The sequence below is a fragment of the Amblyomma maculatum genome, chromosome 8, assembly GCF_055883805.1.
Source record: "Amblyomma maculatum isolate TAMU_Amacu chromosome 8, ASM5588380v1, whole genome shotgun sequence".
In the NCBI taxonomy this organism is placed as follows: domain Eukaryota; kingdom Metazoa; phylum Arthropoda; class Arachnida; order Ixodida; family Ixodidae; genus Amblyomma; species Amblyomma maculatum.
In genome coordinates, this window is record NC_139351.1 from 58656926 (window position 1) to 58683539 (window position 26614).

Sequence of the window (26614 nt, forward strand, 5' to 3'; positions counted from 1 at the left end):
ATGCTGAAGATCAAGATGAAGAAGATGAAGAAGGAGAAGAAGAAGAAGATGAAGACCACGGTGAAGAGGAAGGTAAGAAGAACAGGAAGAAGAAGAAAGAGCAGAAAGAGAAGCTACATCGACTTTGCTTACTAAACCTAGCTGGTTTAACTAAAGCTAAACCCAAGCTAATTTTTTTTATCATCTGGTCTTTTTCATTCATTCTTCCTATGTTTCCGTGTTTCTGAGCCACGAGAGTGGACTTTTTCTTTTGCTGCTAATTGCATAGCAGTCTAGGTAAAATTCGGGCCCCTGCTATATGTAATATGTTTTACCGATGTTATGACAGATATAAAAAATCTAGATCCCTGGCCGCGGCGATCGTCGGCGGTGAAGGCCTCCCATGCAGTGTTCTGCTTCATGAAAACCATGGGCCTGATAGATAGGCTGTGATTTTGCTATGATGTGACGTGACGTGACGTGATATGGCTGTGATGTGACTAAACTGACTTCACCCATCCCTCTCTTAACCATCACTTTTATGTCCACTTACCCCCTTCCCCCAGTGCAGGGTAGCAAACCGGTTTCTTTTACCGGTTAATCTCCCTGCCTTTATTCTTCCTCATCATCCTCCTCCTCCTCTTTTTAACGATGTTACTGTATCAGAAGTCCTAATCCTCCTCCCCTCCATGTCCAAGTTTCGGTGTGCACTATGTAGCCAAACATTTTTACACATGTGAAGTTTGCGCCGATTTTTCTACAATTTGCCTCAAAAAGAGGAGAAAATAATTTGAAGATATTGCTGCCTCTCCCGTTATCGATAGTAGAAGTAATCATGACATGGTTACGTGCACAGTACCTTGGTTGTAGATGGCACTAGCCAGAACCTTGAAATGGTTCTATTGCACAGCACAGCACAGCACACCACATCACAACACGAGCTTTTCTTCGTCCGACAGAGCAAAGCGCTCGTCCTTTAACGCAGGTGTTTCTTGTCACATCAGAGCTGTTACTTGCAGTTTTTCAGTGTCAGGTAGGCAGTTGCGGCCCATGGGGCTTTGTCACCTTAGCGAGCGGCCGCATATTCATCGCATTGACGGAAACGCACACCAGCCTTATTCCATGGCCTATAACTCTCAAAGCGATCTCTTTCTTCAAGACGCCTGCGACATCTGTTTTCATCAGGCTCCATTGCTCGGCTTAAGCAGCTATGAAAATGGTGGCCGTCACGAATAGACGCTGGCCAAACAAGAATTTATAGAGTGCAGTGTGAACTAGTGTCTAGGAAGCGCCTATGCAACCATCTCGTAAAGGGTTAAACGCCATGAAGGGCCAACCCAACACAATGACAAACTCAGCTTCAAGTTCCCGAACTCTCTTCGAGCTGTTGCTTCTTCGACCGCAGTCGTTCGGTGGAGTTCAACAGGCGAGTGTGTAGCATCGTGATGCCATTCTCTGGGAGGACGCGGAAGTTTGAGAGAACTTACTCGTCTCGTAAATGTCATTAGGTACCCGGAGGCTCACGTTTCGGTGTCCGAATGAAGATAAATCAGTGCCCGGTTGTTGTCTCTCGGTTTAATTTCGACGTCCCCTGAAGGTCGCCGCCAACGGGAGATAAAAGCTTTTCATTTACAACTTTCCACTATTCCGCTACGCCGATACACTTGCATCTTGAATTTGATGGTAGAGAGTTGGAGTACTATGATTACGAAATGGCGATGGCAGCACGTTAGTAAATGCCGACCGTTTGAGTGCTCATTACTTAAGATTGCATGCCTTTCCTGTAGATGATAACAGACGGTCTTTTTTATATATTGAAGCTCAAAACAATTGCGGATTAATGTCGGTGGAGAGTAATATATCGCTTGCCCTATAACGCAAGCATGCATTCAAGAGAGCGCATGAGGCGGAAGCGTTTTCACCTCTGTGTCCACGTGTTCTCTCACGGCTTCATAAAGCTAAAGGTATACAAAGTAATATAGCAGTATCTTCCATGAGGATGTAACAACAACGCCATTTTAATTTTTCATGCACAGGGGCACATTTTTGGGCCGAATACGTTCAGCAAGACTTCAACAACACAGAAGGAGACCTGATCCCGGATGAGACTGGAAGGTTCGAAATAACGTCCTGCACGGGCGTTTTTTCTAAACATTTCATCTTGCTTTTTTCGACGCGTATTCAGGTGGACCAAGAATCAGCCTTGTAAGCCTGCTTGCATTCCATCGCACAGATTTGTAGACCATATAACATCACGGTTTACGCACAATTCGCTGCGTCCGCTACCACTACGATATCATGTCCGAAAGAGTCCGTGAATCAACTCGAATATTGGGAACGTTCTTATGTTGGGTAAGACCTGTGCTTTTTTGCTGAATGGTGACAAGAGACTCCTAGCTTATTCAGTTTTGACCTATGTTTTGTTGCGATAATCATTAACATAGATTCTGAAAAAGAAAGGTTATTTTAATCACGCATGTGATATGCGCTTTTGCGCAGGACAGTAAGTATTGGCTGCTGGTAACTGAGGGAACACATATAGTTCGTGCTGGTTACATCATTGAATTGTTCCAAGGTGTAGTCATTGCAAGATGCTATTCTGGTAGTGGCGTTTGCCCTTTATCAGTGGTCAGTGTCTTTGCTTGTCGCTTCCGAAGGCAATCATGTTCTTGGCGATAGTGTTCCCGACGATCGGCACAGTACTCGTAGAAGCGTCTGCTATTGACGACACCATTATGTGAGATCCTCGAATTTTGGCAACATTACTGGTATTTAACGAGTGAAATATTCCCGACAAAATGGTTGTTCAAGTACCAGTGGAGCATTAGCATTATATTCAGTCACCGTCCTGTACAAGTGGCGCCATCTGGGGCACGGCTGCGATTATAAACATCAAACGCAGTAGTGACGTCACGCACGGCACAAAGTGGGATATGAATTAAGAGCCCTGGTGATTTCGATGTATGCAAAGCAGGCCAGCCTCAGTGGACTGGGTTCGGGTGCTGCAAGGGGGCCGACATAGGCCTCAAGTGGATTGCCCACAGGAGCCCCGGTGGGCCCGACTTGGGACCGATGCAGGCAGACATTATCATCATCATCAGCCTGATTATACCCACTGCAGGGTGAGGCCTCTCTCATATCTCTCCAATTAACCCGGTTCTGTTCTAGCTGCATCCACTTGACCACTGCGAACTTCTCAACCTCATCCGCCCACCTAACTTTCTGCCGCCCCCTGCTACGCTTTCTTTCCCTTGGAATCCAGTCATTAGAGTGCTGCCCATATTCCTCCCGCATTGCCAAATCGGCATTTCCAGCCCATTTCTCCCTATTATCCTACATCGGAAAGATTTGGACAGTCGCTCTGGATGACGGTTTATTTTTTTTTTTTCGGTGAGCCCTTGAGATTATGACATAGGACTGAATTGAATTCCACAGCGGCAATCCGAATTTGGGCTAGCCCACATTATTCGTATTCAGGTCCAATGCACATATTTGATGGGCAGCCCTAATCTATGTTCTCCTACTCAATATTAACGAGCATAATTAGGCAATTATTTTATAAATGCCTGTCATTTCTAAACAGGTACAACATGAAATTTCAGAATATTCACATGATTATTCTAGCCGAAATTATTTCCTACTGCACCTTGTTCAGGCAGTGAAGTTTTGGGCTCGGAACGGCAATATTGTGTGGAGATTTGCAGACTGTCCAGGTCAACCACTTACGGAAGAACAGTTAGCATTCTATGTTCTCATTTATCGCCGAATTTACATCAAGAGAACCAAAACCATGCTATATTTCTAACCGATTAAAATTGCTGACAGTTGTTATAAAAATTGTTTATAATAGTAATTTAGGGTAATGTATAATACAAATAAAAGATTGGAAGAATGCGCACACAGAGGTATGTAGATACACCGATGTGTTCAGCCCCGCTACAGCCAATGTAGGACCCACAACGGCATTTATTTGGCAGCCCCATTTGGGCAAGCGCTATTTTTCGCGACAAGAGCTCGCATGTAGGTTCCGTGCGTGAGAAATCATTCTTAACAAATGTGATGAACATGCGGACGCGCGAGTTTTTCTCCCCGCGAAGACTTATGTAGGACCTAAAACGGTTTTGTAGGGGCAGCCCCAAATGAACTGGGTGTTGGTTTTGAACCTAAAGCCCACTTGCTGCTGAAGTTGCCTTGAAATTCCCTGCAACGAACTGATTTCAGTATCATGCTGGCATGCCCGCCTTCCAGCTTTATTGTGGCCAATATGGGACCTAAAATGGTTTGTCTAAGGTGGCCGTATTTGGGCTTCACGAAGGCTTGCTCAAATTAAGCTCTCATTCATATTCCGCCTGCCCTCGAGTAACCTACAAGGGACCGAGTGGATAAGCATATGGACATGCCCTTTTTTTTTTAGCGAGAGCTGCATTGGCCACAGTATCGCCATTTCGCCGTGCCCTTCCAAAGAGCGAAGAAAGAAGGCAGATATTTCGGCAGTTGGTAGAGGCGTACTACAACAGCGAGTTAATTAGACTGAAGGTTCGTGCGAACGTTGTGACGGTGGTGGACCACGTAGTTCGACGTAGAGACGATGTCATAACACTAGAAGTCTTGCACACCTGAATGAGAATGGTCAACGACGAGAGGCAAGGAGTGGGCATACGTGACGGGATTCCCTAGAGTGCAATTTGCTGGCACGTAGGCTTCAGTTTTATTAAATTACACAATACCACAGAGAGTATAGTAAATAATAACGACAACTCATATCCGTTAGCAAAACTTTATACAGACTGAGTTTACGATGTATAGGTCCTGCATATAGCGTCAGTTTTTTCGACCACTCTCCATGCAAGAAAGTTCATTCCTTGTCGACTTCTGTCTAAAGCTGAAACCATAGAGTAAACTACTATATGCAAACGCCATGTCTTCCAAGCTGAACCTAAGCGTTGCCATGCAGACTGCTCTCGCGTAACTCCAGGTTTAACCACAAGCTAAACCACAACTAAGTTTTTTCACTACGGCCAAGGTAGGTCCCATAGAGATTTAATGTGGGTGGCCCCATTTTGAACCTCTGAGGGCTTTTTTCACTAAGAGCCGGCTTTTTGGTTGAATCAACACTCAAATATCCGACAAGGAATCTGGATACAGGAACGCGCTCCGCGTTAGCCCAAGCAACACCACTATGAGACCCATGTAGCAGTAACAGGACCAAGCACAGATGGGGCTGGCCCAATTTCGCCCTATTGGGAACTGGTGCAGGTATTATGATGTTTGGCCCAGCCATATTTGCCTACATCGGGCTCACTGGAGCGCTACATTCTGTGCTACCGGGGTAGTTCAAGGATGATCCAGCCAGTATTACACATAAAAATTATGCACGAAAGCCTTGCCAGGAAACAACAAACTCCCCGGGCAGGCGACACTTAGAAAAACAAATTAGAAAAACAGTTGGGAGTCGATCGTTTCCATTTGTTCCACTAGTCGGTATCTTAAATTTAACTTCAGTTGGTACAGTCAGGAGATAGCAAAGCCACCTCATCTCTCATATCACAGAAAGGGGTTCGCGTATACATTCAGTGCAGTCAAAATGCTCATCTGATAATAGAAAGCTCTGCTGAGAATAACGGGCCCACCGGCTTTCCCTATACCAGTTCCTGAAGAGCTTCCAAGAAACATTTCACATGAATCTTGACAGAGCTTTGCACGAGGAGATAATTGGACTCCAAAAGTAACTTATTTTATCATGATTTCAGACACCTAAAATTCAGTTTTCATTATTTCATGCTGTCCCTCACAGCACTGAAGTCCTCAAGGCCTACAAGAATACCAGGATATACTTGCGGCTTCCAAAAAAGTTGACTGCTTACCGGAGTCTGGGGATCTACAGCACTCAAACAAAGGTAAAAGGCGCATAGCTCGCGACCAGTCTTTGTCAAGTTCCAGATAAATTCTGCTTCAGCGACCTCCCATTTGGAATTTAAAAGAGACAAAAAGACGTGCTCTAAGCGTGCAAAAAGAAATATTTGATAGATGGGAGAAATCAAGTCGACAGTGGGAATACTACTCAAGTACTTAGACAAGAGAGCTTTACTTTAAAAAAGCTAAAACGGTACCGGCGTTATATTCTGTTCGATTGCTTCGCTTATTAAGCACACTTTATGCCTAGCATAGCTCAACTGCTGAGTGCATGTATCGATTAGTAACACAACTACCTTCATTATTTACCCCAACGTGAAAAAGACTTGAAAAAAGATCAGTTACGAATACCTACCTCTGGAAGCCGCCGAAACCGAAAATATAGCCGATGTTACACTTATCTGGCGAAAGTGCCAGACCTGTTCTAACCCAACTGTTCATAACAGCTGCACTAATGCACAGTTCTGGTAGAGGGAAAGAACACCAGTAGACGGCTCCTCTAATTATAACACTGCCAAAAATAATTGGATCATAAATGAGGAAAGGTCAGGTTAGGAACTGTGCTTTATCTGATAAGAACGTGAGTGATCGTACGAGAGACAAAAAAGAAGAATCTGATAAGAACGCATCTACGATCCTTGCCAGAGAAAGGTAATTTTTGTTCAAAGGAGTACCATGACCGCTGCTGCATGAGTACTACGGCAAGCAAGCAAAGCCTTTCTTTATAAAGCTATTTAAACTGGACATTGATTCTTGTCTAGGAAACGGATAGTGAATGCCGACTTTGTACACAAAACATCAGACGCATGCTTCAGGCACGTTGTGCTTGGCAGGTGAGATAAACGTGCTCTGATACGTCGGCGGGTTGTGTGACGATGCAGTACCGCAATATATGGCCCAGTTCCGAGAGTATCCAAACTCAGATATACCGCCTTTTCAAATGATAGGGCGACGTGGAAGTGAAACTGATAGGCATGGATCCCAAGTCTGACACACTACAGTTAGGCAACGCAGCCTTTCTTGTATATGAACGTGGATGCGTTGCCGAGGGTGGAATGCCAGACGTGAATATGAATCCAGCCAATCCACTCTTCACTCATCCTTTTATTAAGCGCAAGAATTGTAACTTTTGCTTGCGCGAAAGCGCTTCTAGCGCTATGTGCTAGTGTTGGGCACTTGAGAATGAACTCACGGAGCCTCTCTCACAACAATGACGCAAGCGCTTCCCGCATATCAGCCACCATTAGTGCGGCACTTTAAAAGTTTCACTAGCATAGTTATCTCTAATGTGACTACGTTCTCTGTACCAAAATATGTAGACTAGTCTTGCAGCCCTCGCTGCTTCTATCCACCGGATGGATCTTCTCAAGTAGCACGCCAATGGCAGACTAGGTTATTTATTGGCATGCAGCCTCACTCAACGGCTGCTCAATATCTTCTACCCAAGCATACCCACTGGCTCCTCCTATACAAAGTACATCCAGCCACTCTCACTGGCTATCCAATACTTACAACCAAGCTTACTCGCTGGCTTTTAATAACTGCTACCCAGCTAGGCTCATCTTCTGCCGAATATTGACCACTAAAGCTTGTCCACTAGCTTTGCATAATTGGCATCCATGCAATCCCATTATTGTTTCATGTTGTTTTTTGTCACTTTTTTTTTATTTTATGGGCGTTACTGCGCAGAGGCAGCTAAGGCCATCATGCGCCAAACACAGGGTTGAGTTTGTTCTTGTGCAGGTATTTTACACGCAGATAATATATATATATATATATATATATATATATATATATATATATATATATATATATATATATATATATATATATATATATATATACAGCATCCTGAAAGTATACATGCATTCACACAAAAAAGCCAGAATTGTTCGTTTCATGGATATTTATTATGTGCGCATGTGGTACATAGTGAAAAAAAAAACAATAGGCAGAATTCTTTCAGACTTCCAGGACTTCACCTCTGGTTAGGTCCATTGACAAAGTGTCGGCAGATTCCAGGTTGTAGGAAGACGCCGCATTAAAGGCAGCTTCAGGTGTCGGCCAAGCCAACATCTCTAGCATGCGCCTTTTGCTCTCCGTTATAAGGACAGCAGCTTTCAGCAGCCGTTGCCAATGTATGCTCGAGCAGCTTGCATGTCACCATCTTCCTTTCGTACAAACATCTGCAAGAGATAATAAAAAAATAAGAGACAATATTATGCAGAATTGTTTTTTAGTACACTCTGGGACTGGCTATGTGATGTTAAGAAGATAGTGAGAGACCGGAAAGCGTGGCGTGACATGGTCCATAGGGTCACGAAAAGTCGGACACGACTGAACGCCTGAACTGAACTGAACACTCTGGGAAAACTGTTTATGAGCAGTCCAATTTGCCACTGCTACAAAATTAGTTTGTCCATGTCAGTGTCCTGAAATTGTATTTCCTGAAAAAAATGCATATTTTCTGTTTGGTGCAATAGAGTTAAAGCAAAAGCGTTCCTTACTCTCGGCGTACATAAGCAGCAGATAAGCACAATCTTAATTATCAGGTGCCAATGACTGACAAGGTGATTAATTTTCAGGTAATACGCCCGCAGCGTGCAGTGCTATTGAATTTAAATACACTTCATTCCAGAACATCTCAGAAAGCTAGATTTTTTTCTCTGCCAGGCGAAGGTAGACAACGTATAGAAAATAATGCTTTTATTTCTTTTATGTGGCGAGATCTACCTTTTGACTATGAACTATGCTGCGTCAATAGCTTAAAGGCTTTGTTCATCATTCGTCCCTTGCTGAAGCACTCAAAGCAGAGCACGCCGGAATATAGCAATCAAGTGCAAGTTTATGGCTGATTTAAATTACTACACAAAATGTGCTGCAGCTAACCCGTCGTCTGTGCTTACAGGGCCACCTGCGGCGCAATACAGTCGGTACTGGCGCCTCATTGAGGAGTCAGCTAGCGTACATGACAAACCGGTGCAGCGTTTGCCTTCACTAGCACAACCTCTTCGACCTCTGTTTCCAGAATTTGATCTCTTCTTTCACCACGCAAATGAAATAGTGCATAAATAAAGCATTTATTTGTCTATTTCCAGTTATGGACAAAAGGTTTCAGGATGCAGATGTAAACCCTCATCGCAACAAATTAAGCCGCACTGACAGCATATAGTATATATGGTTTTGAAGGTGCTACGTCTTACTGGCCTACTGCAGATTGCAGAAGCGCGTATGCTTATATACTGCGCCGTATTGTATTTCTATACATAGGCCGCGACTATTATCAGCCTAAAAAAATTATGCCTCTGTTTTGTTGCGATTTTATCGAGGAGGGTGATGAGGTATTCTTAAAATTTTGACGTATGAGCGGCCTCACGCATTACGCTGAAAACGCATAGAAGGCATGGTAGGGCCTGTAACTGCTGCGCGTTCAACCTCTGTACTAAACATCTTCACTGTTGAGAACAGCGTAACAGTCGGATATTTCTAAGCGTTTCATAGACGGCATAAGCCACGCGTCTAACTCGACGGCAACATTGCACGAAGCATGCCCTGCTTGTATTCGCAGTGCCACCTAGTCATTCATTTCGGGGCTAAAGAATCTCTGCCTTTATCTCATGGCATGGGTTTGTCAAGAAAATTAACCCTACACGCCGGCAGGGGTTAAGCCACCGGAGCAATGGGCTATACCCTATACCAACCGCGCCCTTACCGTCTAAGCCATTTTTCTTGAATAAATGTTCTCCACTACTGGTTCTATATCGTTGACAATGTAAAAAACATACTTAAAAGCCATCGCGAAGGACACTACAGTATTGTTCGAGACGTTAAACTATATCAGGATATACAGGTTGAGAACTGGTCGTTAACATCTGCAAGCCAATTCCGGCCAACACATGTCATGCTATGTGCTATGTTTTTCCAGCCATCAAAACTCAATGGACAGTATGGACCACTATATCCCAGTCACATTCATTTTTGTAAAGTCCAAAAAACCGGCGGGGCCACATAGACCACTGTGTACGAAAATATATTCAACGTATATAAGCCAGCTATACTAACAGGATCATATCAATGAATGCATACAATGATGCGTGCAAGGTTGGCAAGCCATCGCAGCTGCCTTTAAAATATCGACCACCATAGCCCATGATGGATACAATATTGGGAAACCATCTCAACTAGTAGTACAATATTGACCATCGTATAGCAGTAAATGTTTCGAGTTGACAGGCATCAATGACGGCAAGAGGATATTGATTAACCTACGTAACGATGTATGGTATTTTCCAAGCCATTACACTTCGTCAGGCAACATCGATTTATACAATGATGTGAAGCCAAGACGACTGGCGGGAGGATATTGACCAATTTATGCCAAGATACATTCGATACTGACAAGCAGTTAATACTGGTATTGCAATATTCACCCATGTATGCCATGATAGGTGCAATGCTGGCCAGTCGCCACAGCTCATTGGGTAATATTGCCCACTGGAACCAATGAGTGTACATTGTTGGGAAGCCACTAAGACCGGTGGGATAACATTAACCAATATATTCCAAGATATATTAAATTTCAACAAGCCAGCTATGCTGGCAGGACAATATTTACCATTGTATGCCATCATCGACCATTTTATCTGCAGATATACACAATGTTGGGAAGCCGTCACGATTGGCAGGGGGACATTGACCAATGTATACCAAGATATATTCGATGTTAACAAGCCGCCAATACTGGCTGGACAATATTGTCACGATATTGGCGACTAGGGCTAGGCTATCAGAGCCGGTGCAGGTGGAATTATAAGGTCCAAGCTTTAGGTACGTCCTTCTAGTCCGGAGCCGATTCACTTCGTTCTTCTTCTCCGAGCGCCACTTCAACGTCTTTCGCTGCGAGCGCCCCTGGCATTCCTCCCTCCTTAAGCGTGACGCACACGGCACACGTGCACACAGGTGGACAAAAGCAAACGAAAAAAAAAGTTTGCAGATGCCGTCTTTCAGTTACCGCGTAAAATACGGCTTCATGCGTAGAACATGAACTGTCTCTGGACGAGGTAGCCGACGGCCTCTCTGCTCTGGGCAATCTGGGAGGACCTCATAGTTAACGTCGCTGAGGCACCGCAAGACTTTATATGGTCCGAAATAACGGCAAATCAGCTTTTCTGATAGGCCACGGCGTCGAACAGGAGTCCACACCCACACCTGGTCCCCGGTGTTGTAGGAAGCTTGTTTGTGGCGGAGGTTGTACCGGCGTGAATCCTTGTCCTGTTGCTGGGCGATGTGGACGCGTGCTAGCTGGCGTGCTTGCTCAGCATCTTGGGCAAAGTGTTCGGCGTCGGTAGAAAGCTCGGTATCTGTTTCGCGAGGGAGCATTGCGTCCAGCATCGTCCGAACCTCTGTGCCGTAAACTAGGCGAAACGGCGTGAAGCGTGTCGTCTCTTGGACTGCCGTATTGTACGCGAATGTCACAAATGGTAGGATAGCATCCCACGTCTTATGCTGGGCGTCGACGTACATCGCCAGCATGTCCGCAATGGTCTTATTAAGCCTTTCAGTCAGCCCATTGGTCTGCGGATGGTAAGCAGTAGCTTTTCGATGCGCCGTACCGCTGAGATGAAAAACTTCGGCCATCATTTGTGAAGTAAAGGCAGTCCCTCTGTCAGTAATAATACAGGTCGGAGCACCGTGCCGCAGCATGATCTGGTGTACAAAGAAATGGGCAACCTCCGATGCTGTACCACTAGGTAACGCTTTGGTTTCGTCATATCGAGTCAGGTAGTCTGTGGCGATGATTATCCAGCGGTTGCCCCCGGAGGATCGAGGGAAAGGACCGAGAAGGTCCATGCCGACTTGATCAAACGGTGCGCGTGGCGGTATTATGGGCACGAGATGGCCTGCAGGCTTTGATTGCGGAACCTTCCGACGCTGACATTGCCGACAGCTCTTAACATAGCGCTTAACAACAGTTGCAAGGTTGGGCCAGTAGAATGTTTTTCGTATTCTAGCAAGTGTGCGAGTATAGCCCAAGTGGCCAGAAGTTGGTTCATCGTGGCACGCGGAAAGGATTTCCTCTCGCAGAGCTGCGGGTACCACGAGGAGGTAGGTTCTCGAATCGGATCTAGAGCTGTGCTTATAGAGTACACCACTTCTCAGGCAGAAAGTTGAGAGGCTCCGAGAAAAGCACTTAGGTATTGTGGCTGGCTGACCTTCTAAATAATCGATCAGAGCTCGTAACTCTGGATCAGCACGCTGCTGATGAGACATATCTGAAGCATCAACAGCTCCGAGAAAACTGCCAGAGTCACCCGTATGTGGTGAAGCGAGCTCGACGGGCGCACGAGAGAGCGCGTCAGCATCTTCATGTTTATGTCCGGACTTGTAGACTATAGTAAGGTCAAACTCCTGTAGGCGAAGGCTCCATCGCGTCAGGCGGCCGCATGGGTCACGCAGGTTGGCCAGCCAACACAAGGAATTGTGGTCAGTGACCACTTTAAATGGGCGACCATAAAGGTAGGGGCGAAATTTTGCAGCCGCCCAAATAATGGCGAGGCATTCCTTCTCAGTAGTTGAATAGTTTATCTCGGCGCGGGATAAAGCACGGCTGGCATAGGCGACGACTCGTTCCACACCCTCTTGACGTTGCACGAGAACCGCCCCAAGGCCAATGTTACTGGCGTCAGTGTGGATTTCTGTTTCACCGTGCTCATCGAAATGGGCTAGAATAGGCGGCGATTGGAGACGGAGACGCAACTCGGTAAAAGCAGCTTCTTGCTCGTGACTCCAAACAAAAGGGGTGTCTCCCCGGGTGAGCCGAGTCAGCGGTTCAGCAAGATCAGCGAAGTTATCGATAAAACGGCGGTAATAACTGCACAAGCCGAGAAATCTGCGAACAGCTTTCTTGTCACGTGGAATCGGAAATTTCGCAACAGCAGTAAGCTTGTCAGGGTCGGGCTTCACGCCGGCAGCGCTTACGACATGACCGAGGAATTTAAGCTCTTGGTAGCCAAAGTGACATTTCTGTGGCTTAAGTGTCAAGTTAGCGGATCGAAGGGCTTCGAGTACTGACCGCAGGCGCTTAAGATGTTGTGAAAACGATTCTGCGAAGACCACCACGTCATGTAGGTAGACTAGGCAACACTGCCATTTAAGCCCGGCGAGGACAGTGTCCATCATCCGCTGAAATGTGGCCGGCGCGGAACAAAGTCCGAAAGGTAGAACGTTAAATTCGTAAAGTCCGTCGGGTGTGACAAAGGCCGTTTTTTCACGATCTCGCTCATCTACCTCAATCTGCCAGTAGCCACTTTTTAGATCGATTGACGAAAAGTACTTCGCACGCCGAAGGCGGTCGAGAGAGTCGCCAATCCGCGGCAAGGGGTATACATCCTTCTTGGTTACGGCGTTCAGCTTGCGGTAATCGACGCAAAAACGTAACGTGCCGTCTTTCTTTTTAACTAGAACGACTGGGGAGGACCATGGGCTATTTGAAGGCTGGATAACATCATCTTCGAGCATTTGTTTAACTTGTGACTTAATAACTTCGCGCTCGGTCGAAGAGACGCGGTAGGGGTGCTGGTGAATTGGGCGCACATCATCGAACGTCACGATCTGGTGCTTGGCAATGGGAGTCTGATGCACTTTTGACAATGATGGAAAACACTCTCTGAATTCAAGTAACAATGAAAACAGCTGTTCACGCTGGCTCGCCGATAGCTCTGAGCTAATATCGAGGTTGTCGAGGGATGTGGGCGGTGGCACGGTTTCTGTGGACAAGCACTCGGAGACTTCAGATATGCGTTCCGCGAAAGCTACGGAAGTATTCCGAAAAAGGTGTCGATACTCGTGCGAAAAATTGGTAACAAGTACCTTGGCCTGGCCACAGTTAAGATGGATCAAACTGCGAGCCACGCAGACTCCCTGCGTCAACAGTAACGAGAGGTTAGTTTCGGCTATTGCATCACCATCGTGAAGTGCATTGCATTTGACATTAACGAAGGTGCTGGTTCGGGGTGGCAGCGTGACACTGTCCGCATAAACTCGAAGCACATTGAGTGGTTGCTGTGTACTGCTGAGGGCCACTGCTTTCTCAGTTGAAAACGAGACCTTAAAATCCCGGAGGTCAATAACTGCGCCATATTCACGAAGAAAATCTACGCCCAGAATTAGGTCACGTGAGCAGCTTTTCAGAACGAGGCAGCTTAACACAAATGTCGACTCTTGAATTTGAACCCTGGCCGTGCACATGCCTAGAGGAGTAACCAGATGACCACCCGCAGTGTGAACGTGTGTGCCGGCCCACGGAGTCAAAACCTTCTTGAGAATCGCGGCAAACTGGCTGCTCAAAATAGAATAATCAGCGCCAGTATCCAACAAAGCTCGAACATGGCGACCATCCAGTATTACTGGAATGTCCAACGACAGTTTCTCGCGAATATCAGGCTTCTGAGTGTTTGAGTGCTCTGCGTCGGTGTACGCGGTATGCTTCACCTGCAATTCGTCGTTGTTGCAGGCGCGTTGTTGCGGTGTCCGTTCCACCGGCAATTCTTCGTCGTTGCGGGTGCGTTGTCGTGTCATCTGTTCCACCGGCAATTCGTCGTTGTTGCGGGTGCGTTGCGTCGTCTGTTTCACCGGCAATTCGTCGTTGTTGCGGGTGCGTTGGTGCGTCGTCGGTTCCACCGGCAATTCGTCGTCGTTGCGGGTGCGTCGTGGTGGCGTCGAGGTAGCGTTATAATCGGCAACCGCGGACTTTTCCAATGTCGATTCGTAGAGTTTCCGTGTCCGCGTCGATGGGGGGTCTCCCGCGCAGCGATGTCCAGCGAGCCTACCCCCGAAGGTCGCTGGTTTCAGTTTTCCCGCTGGGGGCTGGGCAATCGGCCCTGCGCTGCCCATGAGGACCTCGCAGCAGATGGCGAAGGGCGAGCCCTGGGCGACGGTGATCGAGATTGCCGCAGACGAGACGGAACACCACGGCGCTGGTCATTGAGGAAATCTTCAACGGCTCGGGGCCGTTCGCCGTAGCGAGGCCGCGGAGAATCGGCGGAAAAACCTTCGAGGCCCAGTCGACGGTAGGGACAGCGCCGATAGACATGTCCCGGTTCGCCGCAGTGAAAGCATAAAGGCCGTCGGTCGGGGGTACGCCACTCGTCTGCTTTCCGTCTAGACTGTCGGGAATCCGTTACGTACTGGATCACGGGGGCCGGTGTTGTTGGTGCAGCTACGTTAGCGGGAATGAGGGTCGGCGACTGGGGTGGCGAGTATTGTAGCACCTCGGCGTATGTGGGACGCTGGCACTCAGGTGGCGTAAGAGGAGGAGCAGGGTGAGGTTCACCGCTTGGAAACGGAGGCCGGAGCGCTTGCTGCACTTCGTCGCGGACAACGCTCGCAATGGAGGTAGAAGCTGGTTGATGTGCGCCATACAGCAGTCTGAGTTCGTCGCGCACAATCGAACGTACGAGCTCACGTAGCGCCGATGCGTCCATGCCATGCGATGGTAACTCGGCAGAGACGGAGGTGGCGTGGACGGTACGATTCTGTGCCGAAGCTCGCTGCTGAAGCACTCTTTCTATCGTGGATGTTTCCGCAAGGAACTCCGCGACAGTTTTCGGTGGACTGCGCACCAGGCCAGCAAAAAGCTGCTCTTTAACGCCAAGCATGAGGTAGCGCAGCTTTTTGTCCTCGGACATTGTAGGGTCTGCCCGCTTGAAGAGGCGTGTCATGTCTTCGATATATGCCGTGACGGTTTCGTTGGGCATTTAAACCCGAGATTGGAGAGCGCGTTCGGCCCGTTCGCGGCGATCTGAGCTACCGTAAGCAGCCGCAAGATGACGCTTGAACTCACTCCAGGATGACAGATGGTCTTCATGGTTCTCGAACCATGTCCGAGCGCCATCTTCAAGGCTGAAGTAGACGTTGCGAAGCCGGGCGGCGTCATCCCAGAGGTTGAAGGTAGCTACCCTTTCGTAGTGCTGCAACCAGTCGTCGACGTCTTCATAGGTGCCCCGTGAAAGGTCTTTGGGACGCGGGGGTTCTGAAACGTCACGTAAGTAGGGGCCGCTCCAGGCATTGCGACGACGTCGTGGCTGCCGGTAGTCATAGCCGATGGGGAAAACTCAGGTGGTAGGCCTCGTTGCCTGCGGCTGGTGCGGTGAACAGGCGTTTCCTCGAATATATGACCAGCACTCCTACTTAGCGGAGGGGTACGGGACATCAGACCTGACCTCCACCAGATTTGTCACGATATTGGCGACTAGGGCTAGGCTATCAGAGCCGGTGCAGGTGGAATTATAAGGTCCAAGCTTTAGGTACGTCCTTCTAGTCCGGAGCCGATTCACTTCGTTCTTCTTCTCCGAGCGCCACTTCAACGTCTTTCGCTGCGAGCGCCCCCTGGCAATATTTACCAATGCATGCCATGATAAGTTCAATATAGGCCAGTGGCCACCACTCGTTGGGCAGCATCAGGCACTGGAACTGAAAATGCATACAATGTTGGCAAGCCACTAAGACTGGCGGGATGATATTGAACAATGAATGCCAATCCTTATTCAATGTGGACAAGCCTGAATAGTGGCAGAAAAAATATTTACCAATGTATGCCATGATTCGCAAATTATGGGCAAGACATTGCCGATGGCTGGGCAATATTGGCCATCATATATCATTCTGTATACAATGTTGGCAAGCAATTTTATACGCAAGGTCATTATTGTCCGTTGATAGCCCATGAATGCCAATCATGCGGGAACATGTAAATCAATGGTCCAAGAGTGGTCAATGTTGTCGCATGGCTGTACCATTATTGGTAGCGCATTGGCAACGCCAGGCCACTGGTGGACCAGACATCGCCAATCAATTTCCAATATCGGGCCGGTCGCATGTACTACCTGGGTTACCTGCTTAGAATACAACCTAAGTTAGCGGCCCAAAGGGAATATACATAAAGTAGCCAACTTTTTATAGGGATACGAAGAGGAGCTGATACGATGCCCTACCAGACAGACGCCTCTGACACTACCGACCAAGCTCCAGCCGCATAAATTCCAAAATGGTCCTCCTGCGGCACACCTCTTGGCTGCAAATGCAATTAACTTCGGCTGAATACTACAACCAGCTTTATACTGAGCTTTATTATTTTCTAAACATCTTGATCTTTCGTAAAGCTTGAAATGATAGTTGTTGTGCATAGAAGGCCAGTGAAATTTGAATAACATAAATTTTCAATTTCAAGGTCCCGTCTCTTGCCTAAGAATACAAGATGAATGCGTCCCACCCAGCTCTACTTTTCAAGCTTTCAATCCCGCCGCGACGGCGCATTGATTATAAACTGAAAGATTGCGGAATCAAATCCCAGCGTGGCAGCCGGCGTAAGAACCTCAAAAAATATTTTTTTTCTTTGGAAAAATACAAAGGTAGCGATTCTCAATATTTCGGTCAACGTCGTGGTCAAACTCCAGTTTAGGAAAGCGAAAAATAGCTTTCAAACGACAAAGTCCCTGGCGACGGTTCGGCTCAAATATCACGATGCAAAATCTCCTCCCGTCAGCAAGGATAGTACTTCTCTAAGGCTCATGGTGTTTGGAAAACGAATAGCCTGATTGCCATCACCAGGTGTTAAGTAGGAGGAAGAAAGGTGCCATCTAAAATTTGTTCCCAACCGTATTAAAGAATACGGTACATCGAAAGCTGAAAACTGAAGTTTAGTAGTAACAAGGTCGAGACGAGAAGCACGTCAACACAATCGTTGATTAACAACTGTAGTATGCCTTAAACCAGGTTGTATAGGCAGTAGGCGCAAAGCAGCAAATCTAGGTGCATATATTTCACGCATCCGCCCCTTTTGTGGAAACTAGGAAGCCGTTGAGTAATTAAAATTAACCGAGGAATATATTTGACGTGCTATAGAATTGACCGTAACATTCGTTTAGTAGAAGAAAAATTTCATACGAAATTTCATGCAGACAATAACACGCTATGAGAAGTGTGTGCCTTCTGCTTGTGCTCTATGCAGAAATATCTTGGCTCCATCCCGACAACGAGCAGGTTCGACATTCCCACCCAGCAGAGGCTCGGGAAGCCCAGCTCCAGTCATAACGCCATGGCTGGTGATGTGGTCCTCATCGACAGTGTAACCATGATTCTCAGGCGCTTCGTCTACGACGGCGACTGTCCACGTGAGTGAAAGTCATCTTCATAGAATGCGAGAAGCATGGCGCTCATTAGTGCTGCCGGTTTAACCTTTTAAGGACTTCAGGTGTCTGCAGAAATTAGTGCGACAGACACTGCGTCTTTGCATTCCTGTAAACAATCTATAGCACACCGATTAATTTTGATGCATCCAACAGAACGCTGGTTGTTCTACAGAGGCGCGTGATGTACCGTATGCAGCAGCAATGCTCAGCCTTTCGCATTTTTCGAATGCAGATTCTGCAATGCTTTCGGAACATTTAGCTGCAGCACACGTGCAGTGTGTGGTCTGGAATGAAGGCCGCCTGATTAAGACAGCAAGATAACATTTAAAAATTGAGATACTCCCTGCTGCTGCGTGATATTCCGTGATTAACTGAGTTAAACCGTCTGTATTTTTTTTTAGGAGCCGAACGAATTTTAAAATCTGCGCTTTTTCCCAGCGTAGCAAAAAAACTGCAATAGTCTGTTTAGTGGTTTACAGTTGTCGACGACCGAGGTTGTGACAGTATGTCGCCGGGATCCGCTGCTGAGGTTTTCATGTTGCGTCGGTCACCAAGTTTAATTATAGATTAAGCTAAGGAGTTTATCTGAGTCGCTTTTCTCGAGTATTATTTATGAAAGAAGGTAGGCCCATGGCGCTCAAGGAGTTTCAAATGGAGCGCCGCAATATTAACTGCTATGCGGAAAAAAAATTGGTCGCAAAAGAAAGTAAATTACACATTCTTCTCCGCTTTTTGTAATATTGCAAGAAATGTGTTTACAGTGTACCGTTAACACCGCTACAAAAAACTCAGAGATCTGTCGGGATCCGCACTGCAGATATGCCACATATCAGGGCCGGAATGCTATCTTGCATTCGCGGAATCCTGCACAAAAAAATATGTTTAGGACTGTCGAATTCTCTAAATATATGGTCAAATGCAAACGGCATACCGGTCTGAGCAGGACAGCTTGGTGTATTAAGGAGTTTGCTTTAATCTCAAGCTTATAAGCGCTCGAAATACGGCTTTTCGTTTTGTGAATCGGTGTAATGCCCCAGTACGGTTAAGCAAAACTGCTAAAAATGTTAGGCAAGAATCAAAATAAGCAATCTAAAAAACTTCCCAGCACGTATTTTAAACATTGGATGCAGTTAAATGATAATGGTCCAAATTTCCTGCACAAACTATGGCAGTCTCAGAAGCGAAAAAGCATGGATGGTCAGCGATATTATATCAGAGTTAAACCTTGATTTATTTCGAAGTAGGCAAGTAAAACATCCAATGTTTTCGCAGATACATACTTCGTAGCGGCAAGGACAGCCTATCCTCCTCCGGACGAACTCACATATCTTACTTATGACGGCGGCAGGTAAGTTCATCTGTGCTTGCTCCGACCGCTCAATTCACTCTTTTTTAAATTGATAGAAACAGATGATCATATTACCCTGAATGTGTTCAATCTTTTCATGAAACGAAGGTCACATGGGGATGGAGGCAATAAAAATTATGGCAGCTCTGCTGAACGTGTGTGCTGCTCCACTTATTTGAAATTATCTGTCTGTTTGCAAATAGTACTGATGCCATCCTTAGCAGGTTCAGTATATCAGCCACATCAGCGATTCTTTGGGGGCGCAGTGGAGTGCAGCCTTTGTCAGAAATATACAATGCACAGAGCTTGCATCTACAGTATACGGCTGGGCGCGTTAAGCGAGTTTAGTCTCGTCCTTACCCTTGCCGAGCTTTGGTATTCTAGGAAAGCGTCCATGAGCCTTGTTAGAGGGTCTAGCGGCAAACCCATTTCGGCTATATGTTATTGCCGCAGGCTGCATAGCTAGTGTCTTCCCGCCGAAACAATTTCTGTCATTTCTCTGATATTATTTGCATCAAAACGTGCCAGCCTTGCAAGTCACGTTTCCTTCAACCTCACCCATAACAGTTTACCTCATGTAATGTAATTATGTGATTTCAAATTGTTAGTAAGCGTCGATATTGCAGCTTCCTCCGAGTGCACTGGAACGGAACGGAACTGGCATGCTTAACTCCATTTATGCAGGTGCACTACCAAACAGTGCATTTTAATATAAAGTTCACGGGGCATAAGTTTAACGGAAATAAAATTCAACGGACAAACATGAAAACTACTCGGGCATCTATTATGTAGAACAGTCACACCACAGAGACTACCTCGCTAGACTCCTATACACTGAGATAGACAAACTTGGGGAAGAAATGGCGGCGAAAATACTGTGATCTCCCTCTAGGGCCCCCTGTCACATAAGGCCCGTACGTGGGCAGGCATAACGCTTCGCTGGATGAAGATTCCAGGAGCGACGAAATTTGGGCGGCCCTGCACGACCCTAAAGGTAGGTCGCCTCCCGGACCGGATGCGGTCGCAAATAAGAGGCAGAGAAACATGGACAAACTCACAGACTATATCAACGAACGATGAAGGGAGGGCGCCATACCGAAATAGTGGAAAACCGCAAAGACGGTACTTATCTCGAAACAACGGCAAATCTCCTAATTTGGAGGCTCTGAAGCCAACCTCGCTTACTTTATGGATGGGAAAACTCATGGAACATACATTCCTCAATTGAGTAAACACCAACCTCAAAAAGGCAGGTGCTTACAATCACACCATCATTAGGGTTCGGCCTGATCTCTTGCCTCCAGCTGAAATATCAGATCCTGGACCACACGACTCGTTCCACAGAAGCCAACCTTGGACTCGATCTCGAAAGCGCATCGACACGGTCACCTATTCAGCGTTTATGGGCAAATCTCGCGCATGAACCTAGGCGAAAGATCCTATAATTACGTACAAGATTTTCTCGCCAGCAGAAGGGCCCTCCTCTGGAGACATTGTGTTTGACGAGCAAACGATGGGAACGCAGGCACCCTGCAAGGATCGGTCATTTCGCCGATGTTCTTTAACCTGTTAATGCTTGGCCTTACGCCACAAGCTCAAAAAAGCCGAAAACGTTCATCACACCATTTATGCCGACGACGCCACGATCAGGGTCAATAGTGGCAGCGACGACAAGCTTGAATTTTTGCCGCAGAAAGCGTCAGATCTGAAAGAATATCTGTGAAATAAGGGGCTTTCCTGCTCACCCAAGAAATCGGAGCTCCTGCTGTACCGCCCGCGCTTAGGAGACGGCCTCCCAAAGGATCCAAGCACAAGACAGAATGTGAAAAAATCAGGTTAAACCCAAGTGATGCCGAAACCTAAAAAATAAAAGTCCTAAGCATGATCAAACCCATTACCGTAAAAGGCGAGACGATCTATACGACCATACCCAAGACAGCCAATGCAGTAAGATTACTAAGGAGAGTCACCAATAAAATTGGAATTAGGGAGGAGAACATGATACGACTTCTTCGTTTTATGGCAAATAAAAATAATCTAGGTGACAGCCTTTCACAATTGATGCAAGTGCAGGGCATACCCGACGAGGCTTGGACTGCCAGACTCGACTAGCATGGAGCTCGTGTTGCAAACAGGAATCCACAGCAAGCTCGATAAACTTGCAGAGATACAGCACAAATCACAGCTAGAGAGACTTAAAACCACTATAGCTGGACGACAAATATCCCAGCGACTTGGTATCGGCTACCACAGTCAGAACGGTGACAAAATAATGCCGTGGAACACCCGAGATGGCAACCTAGTCGCTGAAGTCGCGACAAACGCACACAAGACGTATAATCAAACCAGAAGACACGCCAGCCACAGTGCCACGTCCCACCTACGAGACTACGAAAAAGGGGAAGGGGGGGGGGGGGATTGTGCTTCGTGGACTCTGCTGCGTATCAAGATGACCGACGATACGCCGTTACGATCGCCGACACTGCCGAAACGCTTGTCCACTATGTCAGTGTGAAGTCCCGACACGCCGAAGTGGCCTAAGAATTAACCATCGCACTTGTCAAATCTGAATCCGAATGCGGGGTCCTTGTCAGCGACTCGCGCACGGCCATGGAGAATTACGCCAAAGAGAGAGTATGCGTGGAAGCCATGCCGAATAATCAAGAACCTGAAACGCTCACCGGACAACAAGGTCGAGCTAGTTTGGTTCCCCGCACGAATGGCAGATGCCTCCGCATTTCACCAACCTCAACTAGGTTACTCAGTCTATCGAACGAGGTACTAAAAACTATGGCGGAGAGAGCTATAATAAATAAGGAGAGAAGGAGAGGCTGACGAGCTTCTTGACCTAACAAAAGCCTTCAACCTGGCCGCCAGACCTTCCTTCCGCCTAGCATAAAACTATACTGAGCTCAGACGGTTGCCTGGAGAAACTTTTATACAAATTGAAGCCCGAACCCGCTACAGTACAACATGATTAACCCCGAAATATACAACATTAACATGTGACAAATCTCTCATAGCCTGAGTTGCTTTGGGACGTTAAACCCCACAAACCAACCAACCAACCAAATCTACGAGACAAACATACCCAAACTTAAAGGGATAATCTGGGAGTGTAGGGCACAATTGATAGGTGTTAATGCCAAAACCATTTCATCGAGCTGGTCCGCCGCTCTGCGCAGCTCCAGCCCCATCAAAATAAAGTAAGAGGCCATCCGCCCTATTTTTCCCTTGCCTACAGCATGCCATTTTCTCTTGCTGCGCAACAAGTTGACTTTTACGTGGCGATATTTCCCAAATTTTCTATCGAAACTCTATGGAAGCATTCTTTCTTAAGCGTTCCAGGGGGTGCAGTACTAACAAAAATAATTGATTGACGGGAACGTATGGGCGCAGTATTTGTCCCACATCTCTTTGACAACCTTAGCCGCATTGTAAAGGGAGGGAGAAAGCGAGATTGGAAGAAAAGGGAGATAAAGAGGTTTCTAAGTGGAGGATGGCTCCGGAGGAAATTCGACCACCTAGGAACCTTTCCCGAACGCTGCCATCGCACAGCAAATGGGTGCTAGTCTGTGGTGACCAAATTATCTGATACTAACAACGTTTCTCTATGCTATGCATTACGTACTTTCTCGTTTCTTGCTGGCCATTTGGAGGGGCGGCCTAAACAGCGTTATTTTGCTGCGAAAGCAATACTACATCAGCCAAAGCGAGACCTCGGGTACCCGCAGCTACGCCATGAAGAGGCGTGGCTACGGTCTCCTCATAAAACAGCCTGCCATGACATTTAAATTCGTCACCCCTATGCCACGGGCAGGAGCTGCCAACTCGGGTCGCTCCTTTCATATGGGAGGGTGATATCTTAATCAGCCTGCCAGAACCGTTTGCATTCTCGTTACCCCTACGACACGCATGCACGTCCATACGGCTTGGTTGAAGCGTGACTTTATATGTGGGCTGGTAGCTTACACTCTTGTGTAATACCCTCAAAGGATGAGCTTAAGTGTCCCCAATAATGGAGCACCTTACACTAATAGGGCGTGATAGGGGAATAATGTAGCAGACGAAAGAACCTTCCGTCATTGCTTTCGCAATTCACCTAGGATTAACCAGAGCTAGGATTAACCAGAGCTAAAAAGGAGTGAGGCAAGGCTGCATACTGTCGCCCTGCCTATTTAACCTATATGCAGAGTGCATCATGAGGAAGGCCGGTCTGGGCGAATCTTCAGCTGGAGTGAAGATTGCTGGAAAACGTATCAACAACCTTAGATATGCGGATGATACCACTTTGATGGCAGAAAGTAAAGCGGAATTCAAGAGACTTCTGATGCGCGTACAAGAGAGTGAGAAGTTTGGGCTTAAACTGAACATTATAAAGACAAATATCATGGCGTCTTGCCCTATCAAGTCCTGGAGCATCAAGGGACAAGAAGTGGAAGCTGTGACAGATTTTCTCTTCTTGGGCTCCAAGATTACCTCGGAAGGAGACTGCAGCCATGAAATTAGGAGACGCCTGCTTCTGGGAAAGAGAGCAATGGTTAGCCTTGACCGCCTAGTAAAGAGCAGAGACATTAGTCTGCCAACCAAGATCCGTATAACTCGTGCTATGGTCTTTCCAGTTGTGATGTATGGATGCGAGAGTTGGACTGTGAAAAAGGCTGACCGCCGAAGAATTGACGCGTTTGAATTGTGGTGCTGGCGAAGACTCTTGAGAGTTCCTTGGACTGCCAGAAGATCAAATCAGTCAATATTGTCGACCATAAACCCTGACTGCTCATTGGAGGGTCAAATTCTAAAGTTAAAGCTCAGCTACTTTGGTCATCTGATGAGAAGAGAGGAGTCGCTGGAGAAAGATTTGATGTTGGGAAAGGTTGAGGGTTGCCGGAGAAGGGGTAGGCAGCGAACGCGATGGTTAGATGGCATCCTCGAGGCACTGCAGATGAAGTTATGTGATGTTAGGAAGATAGTGAGAGACCGGAAAGCGTGGCGTGACATGGTCAATAGGGTCACGAAGAGTATGACACGACTGAACGACTGAACTGAACTGAAACCACAACTAATTATTTCGTTCTGTTTTCTTGCGCCCACTTATATTAGTACATTGCATGAATCTGCTAGTAACGCTAAAGACAGGATCGCCACACTTACTTAAAAGGACGACGTTTATACCTGCAGTCTGATGCATTCTCCGACATTCTTATCAAACCCTTGACACAAGCGCTCGCAATGCTGCTTTCAAAAGCCGCCATACGATTCCTCTGCGCGAAGCACTCATCTCTTATTAAAGTAATTAAATTAAGCTAAAAATTAATAATCAAAGAAACAAGTAGAACAAAGATGCAAATGCTTTCCCACTTCCCCATATATTATGTGAAGATTTCTTTATTATTTTTTGTGATAATTAGATAATGTATATTCGTCACTCTTGAATGTTCATAGCTGTTTCAAACAAAGGAACGTGTAGGTTGATATAGCATCCCTTCCGTTGTAAAATATCGCTGTCGGTATTTACAAGATAGACTTGTCACTTGGCTCCGACATGATAAACCTTCGCTTTCCAGCTGAGATTTTAGGAGATATGCTATCCGTTTTCTTAAAGGAGGAATTGCTGCTGGACGCTTGGCAGGATAAGGGAAAGGGTTTGCAGGCAGTGCGGGCTCTTTGCCGTTGTTTGTGCGCCACCAGACTTGATTCGCGCTTGTAAAGCAAGCTGCAGTTCCTGTGTATATTTTCTTATGCCTTCTCCCACATCGCCAGCCATCATGATCCTCTTTCTTGTCCTCTTCCCCAGTGCAGACTAACAGGCCAAATGTTTAATCATTCTGGCAAACTTATCTGCCTTTCCTTTCAATAAACTCATCTAATCTAATCTGTAGACGATTAGGTCGAGGTCAGTTGAAATCTGAATTTCGCTGCTTCATAGGATAGTTTAGACAGCTGAGTCTCCCTAGCCCTATTGAGGAGGAAAGGGGTAAGTTGTGACATCATATATGCAGGTTATGAGTGTGTCAGGCTTATCGAAATGTCATTCTCAAATACAAATGCGGATATATTTAATCAGTACTGGCTTATGTACCAAGATTATTGTGACAGGCAGAAGAAAAGGTGCTAATGCGTTGTTCTTAGCGTAAAATGTTTCTAAAACAAAGTCGGCTTATGGGAAAACGGCACAGTAGTCAGACACTTGGCTTTGCCACGAATCCCACAAGTGAGAGATGTGTCGGTAAAATTGTCTGTGCAACTTGTGGACATGGGTATTGCAGAATTTATCTGTTCGTGCTATTTTATTATTGCAGGTTCGAGCTGGAGAGCTACAACGGAAGAGACGTTCTCATCCAGCTGCCCGGGGACTGTTCCTGGAACCTGTTCATGTTCTTTTACGTGTTCTGCGTGGATTGGCTGTCGAACTTCATGAGCTTAGAAATCGACTACGTTCCTACTACCGAGCTGCCAGTACACGATCCAGAATCAGTTATTGGTGGTTAATCAAAAAAAACGGCTCCACACCGCCCGAAATAATGCCTAGATCGCTGGGCACATTTAATTCGAGCGCATGATCATGCGCATTACTGATAATTAACCGGATATTATGTAATTGACTCTCAACGCCCTTCTCATTTGTTGTGTGCAATTTTTGCGCCCTACAGCATTCCATGTGTACCATTTCGGAAATAATATTAGTTGATCATTGTCATTTGGGTATTTTTGCATTCCCCATCTCAATAAATCAGACAACTTTAAGGCTTTGTGAGGTGGACTTGTTCTCATTATGAAGGCGAATATTCATGCGTGCCTTAAAAACATAAATTCAGCACCGTCGTTAAGCCATTTGCGAACAAGGTGTGAAAAAATGTCTCACAAATATTTTAGGAACTCTGCCAACCAAGCCGTTTTCCTTACCGAACACTACATCAGGAACAACATTCTAAACATTGCGCCAAACATTGCTAGCAAGAGAGTATACGAGCGTTTCTCGCATTTCTGCGAGTTAAGTTCGGCCATTGAGGTTTTCTTTTTTTCCAGCAAACTGAAGCCAAATTCTCCAATTCATTGCAAGCATAGGTGATACTGGCAAACAACTGTAACCAGCCTTGCCTTGACCCACCAGCGCAGTACATGCTCGATCACACCCAAATCAAGTGCTGGCGATACCTCCAAACACATTCGTTCTCATCTCCTCAAT

The 26614-nt window shown here is 46.4% G+C and overlaps 1 protein-coding gene across 1 annotated transcript; it reads left to right on the forward strand.

The window, feature by feature from the left end:
* On the forward strand, nt 1-25917 carry LOC146181227 (protein Skeletor, isoforms B/C-like). Its single transcript, XM_084575728.1, has 4 exons — nt 1-72; nt 17900-18062; nt 19368-19428; nt 25728-25917. The coding sequence occupies exons 1-4, from the start codon at nt 1-3 to the stop codon at nt 25915-25917; spliced, it is 486 nt and encodes a 161-aa protein (XP_084431854.1).
* Nucleotides 25918-26614: the final 697 nt, after the last annotated feature.

Excerpts from the sequence above, each read along its gene's own strand:
- LOC146181227 (XM_084575728.1), top strand. The coding sequence starts at position 1 with ATGCTGAAGATCAAGATGAAGAAGATGAAGAAGGAGAAGAAGAAGAAG. Across the intron at positions 73-17,899 it reads AGACCACGGTGAAGAGGAAG|AAATATCTTGGCTCCATCCC; the intron begins GTAAGAAGAACA and ends TGCTCTATGCAG. Across the intron at positions 19,429-25,727 it reads CTTACTTATGACGGCGGCAG|GTTCGAGCTGGAGAGCTACA; the intron begins GTAAGTTCATCT and ends TTATTATTGCAG.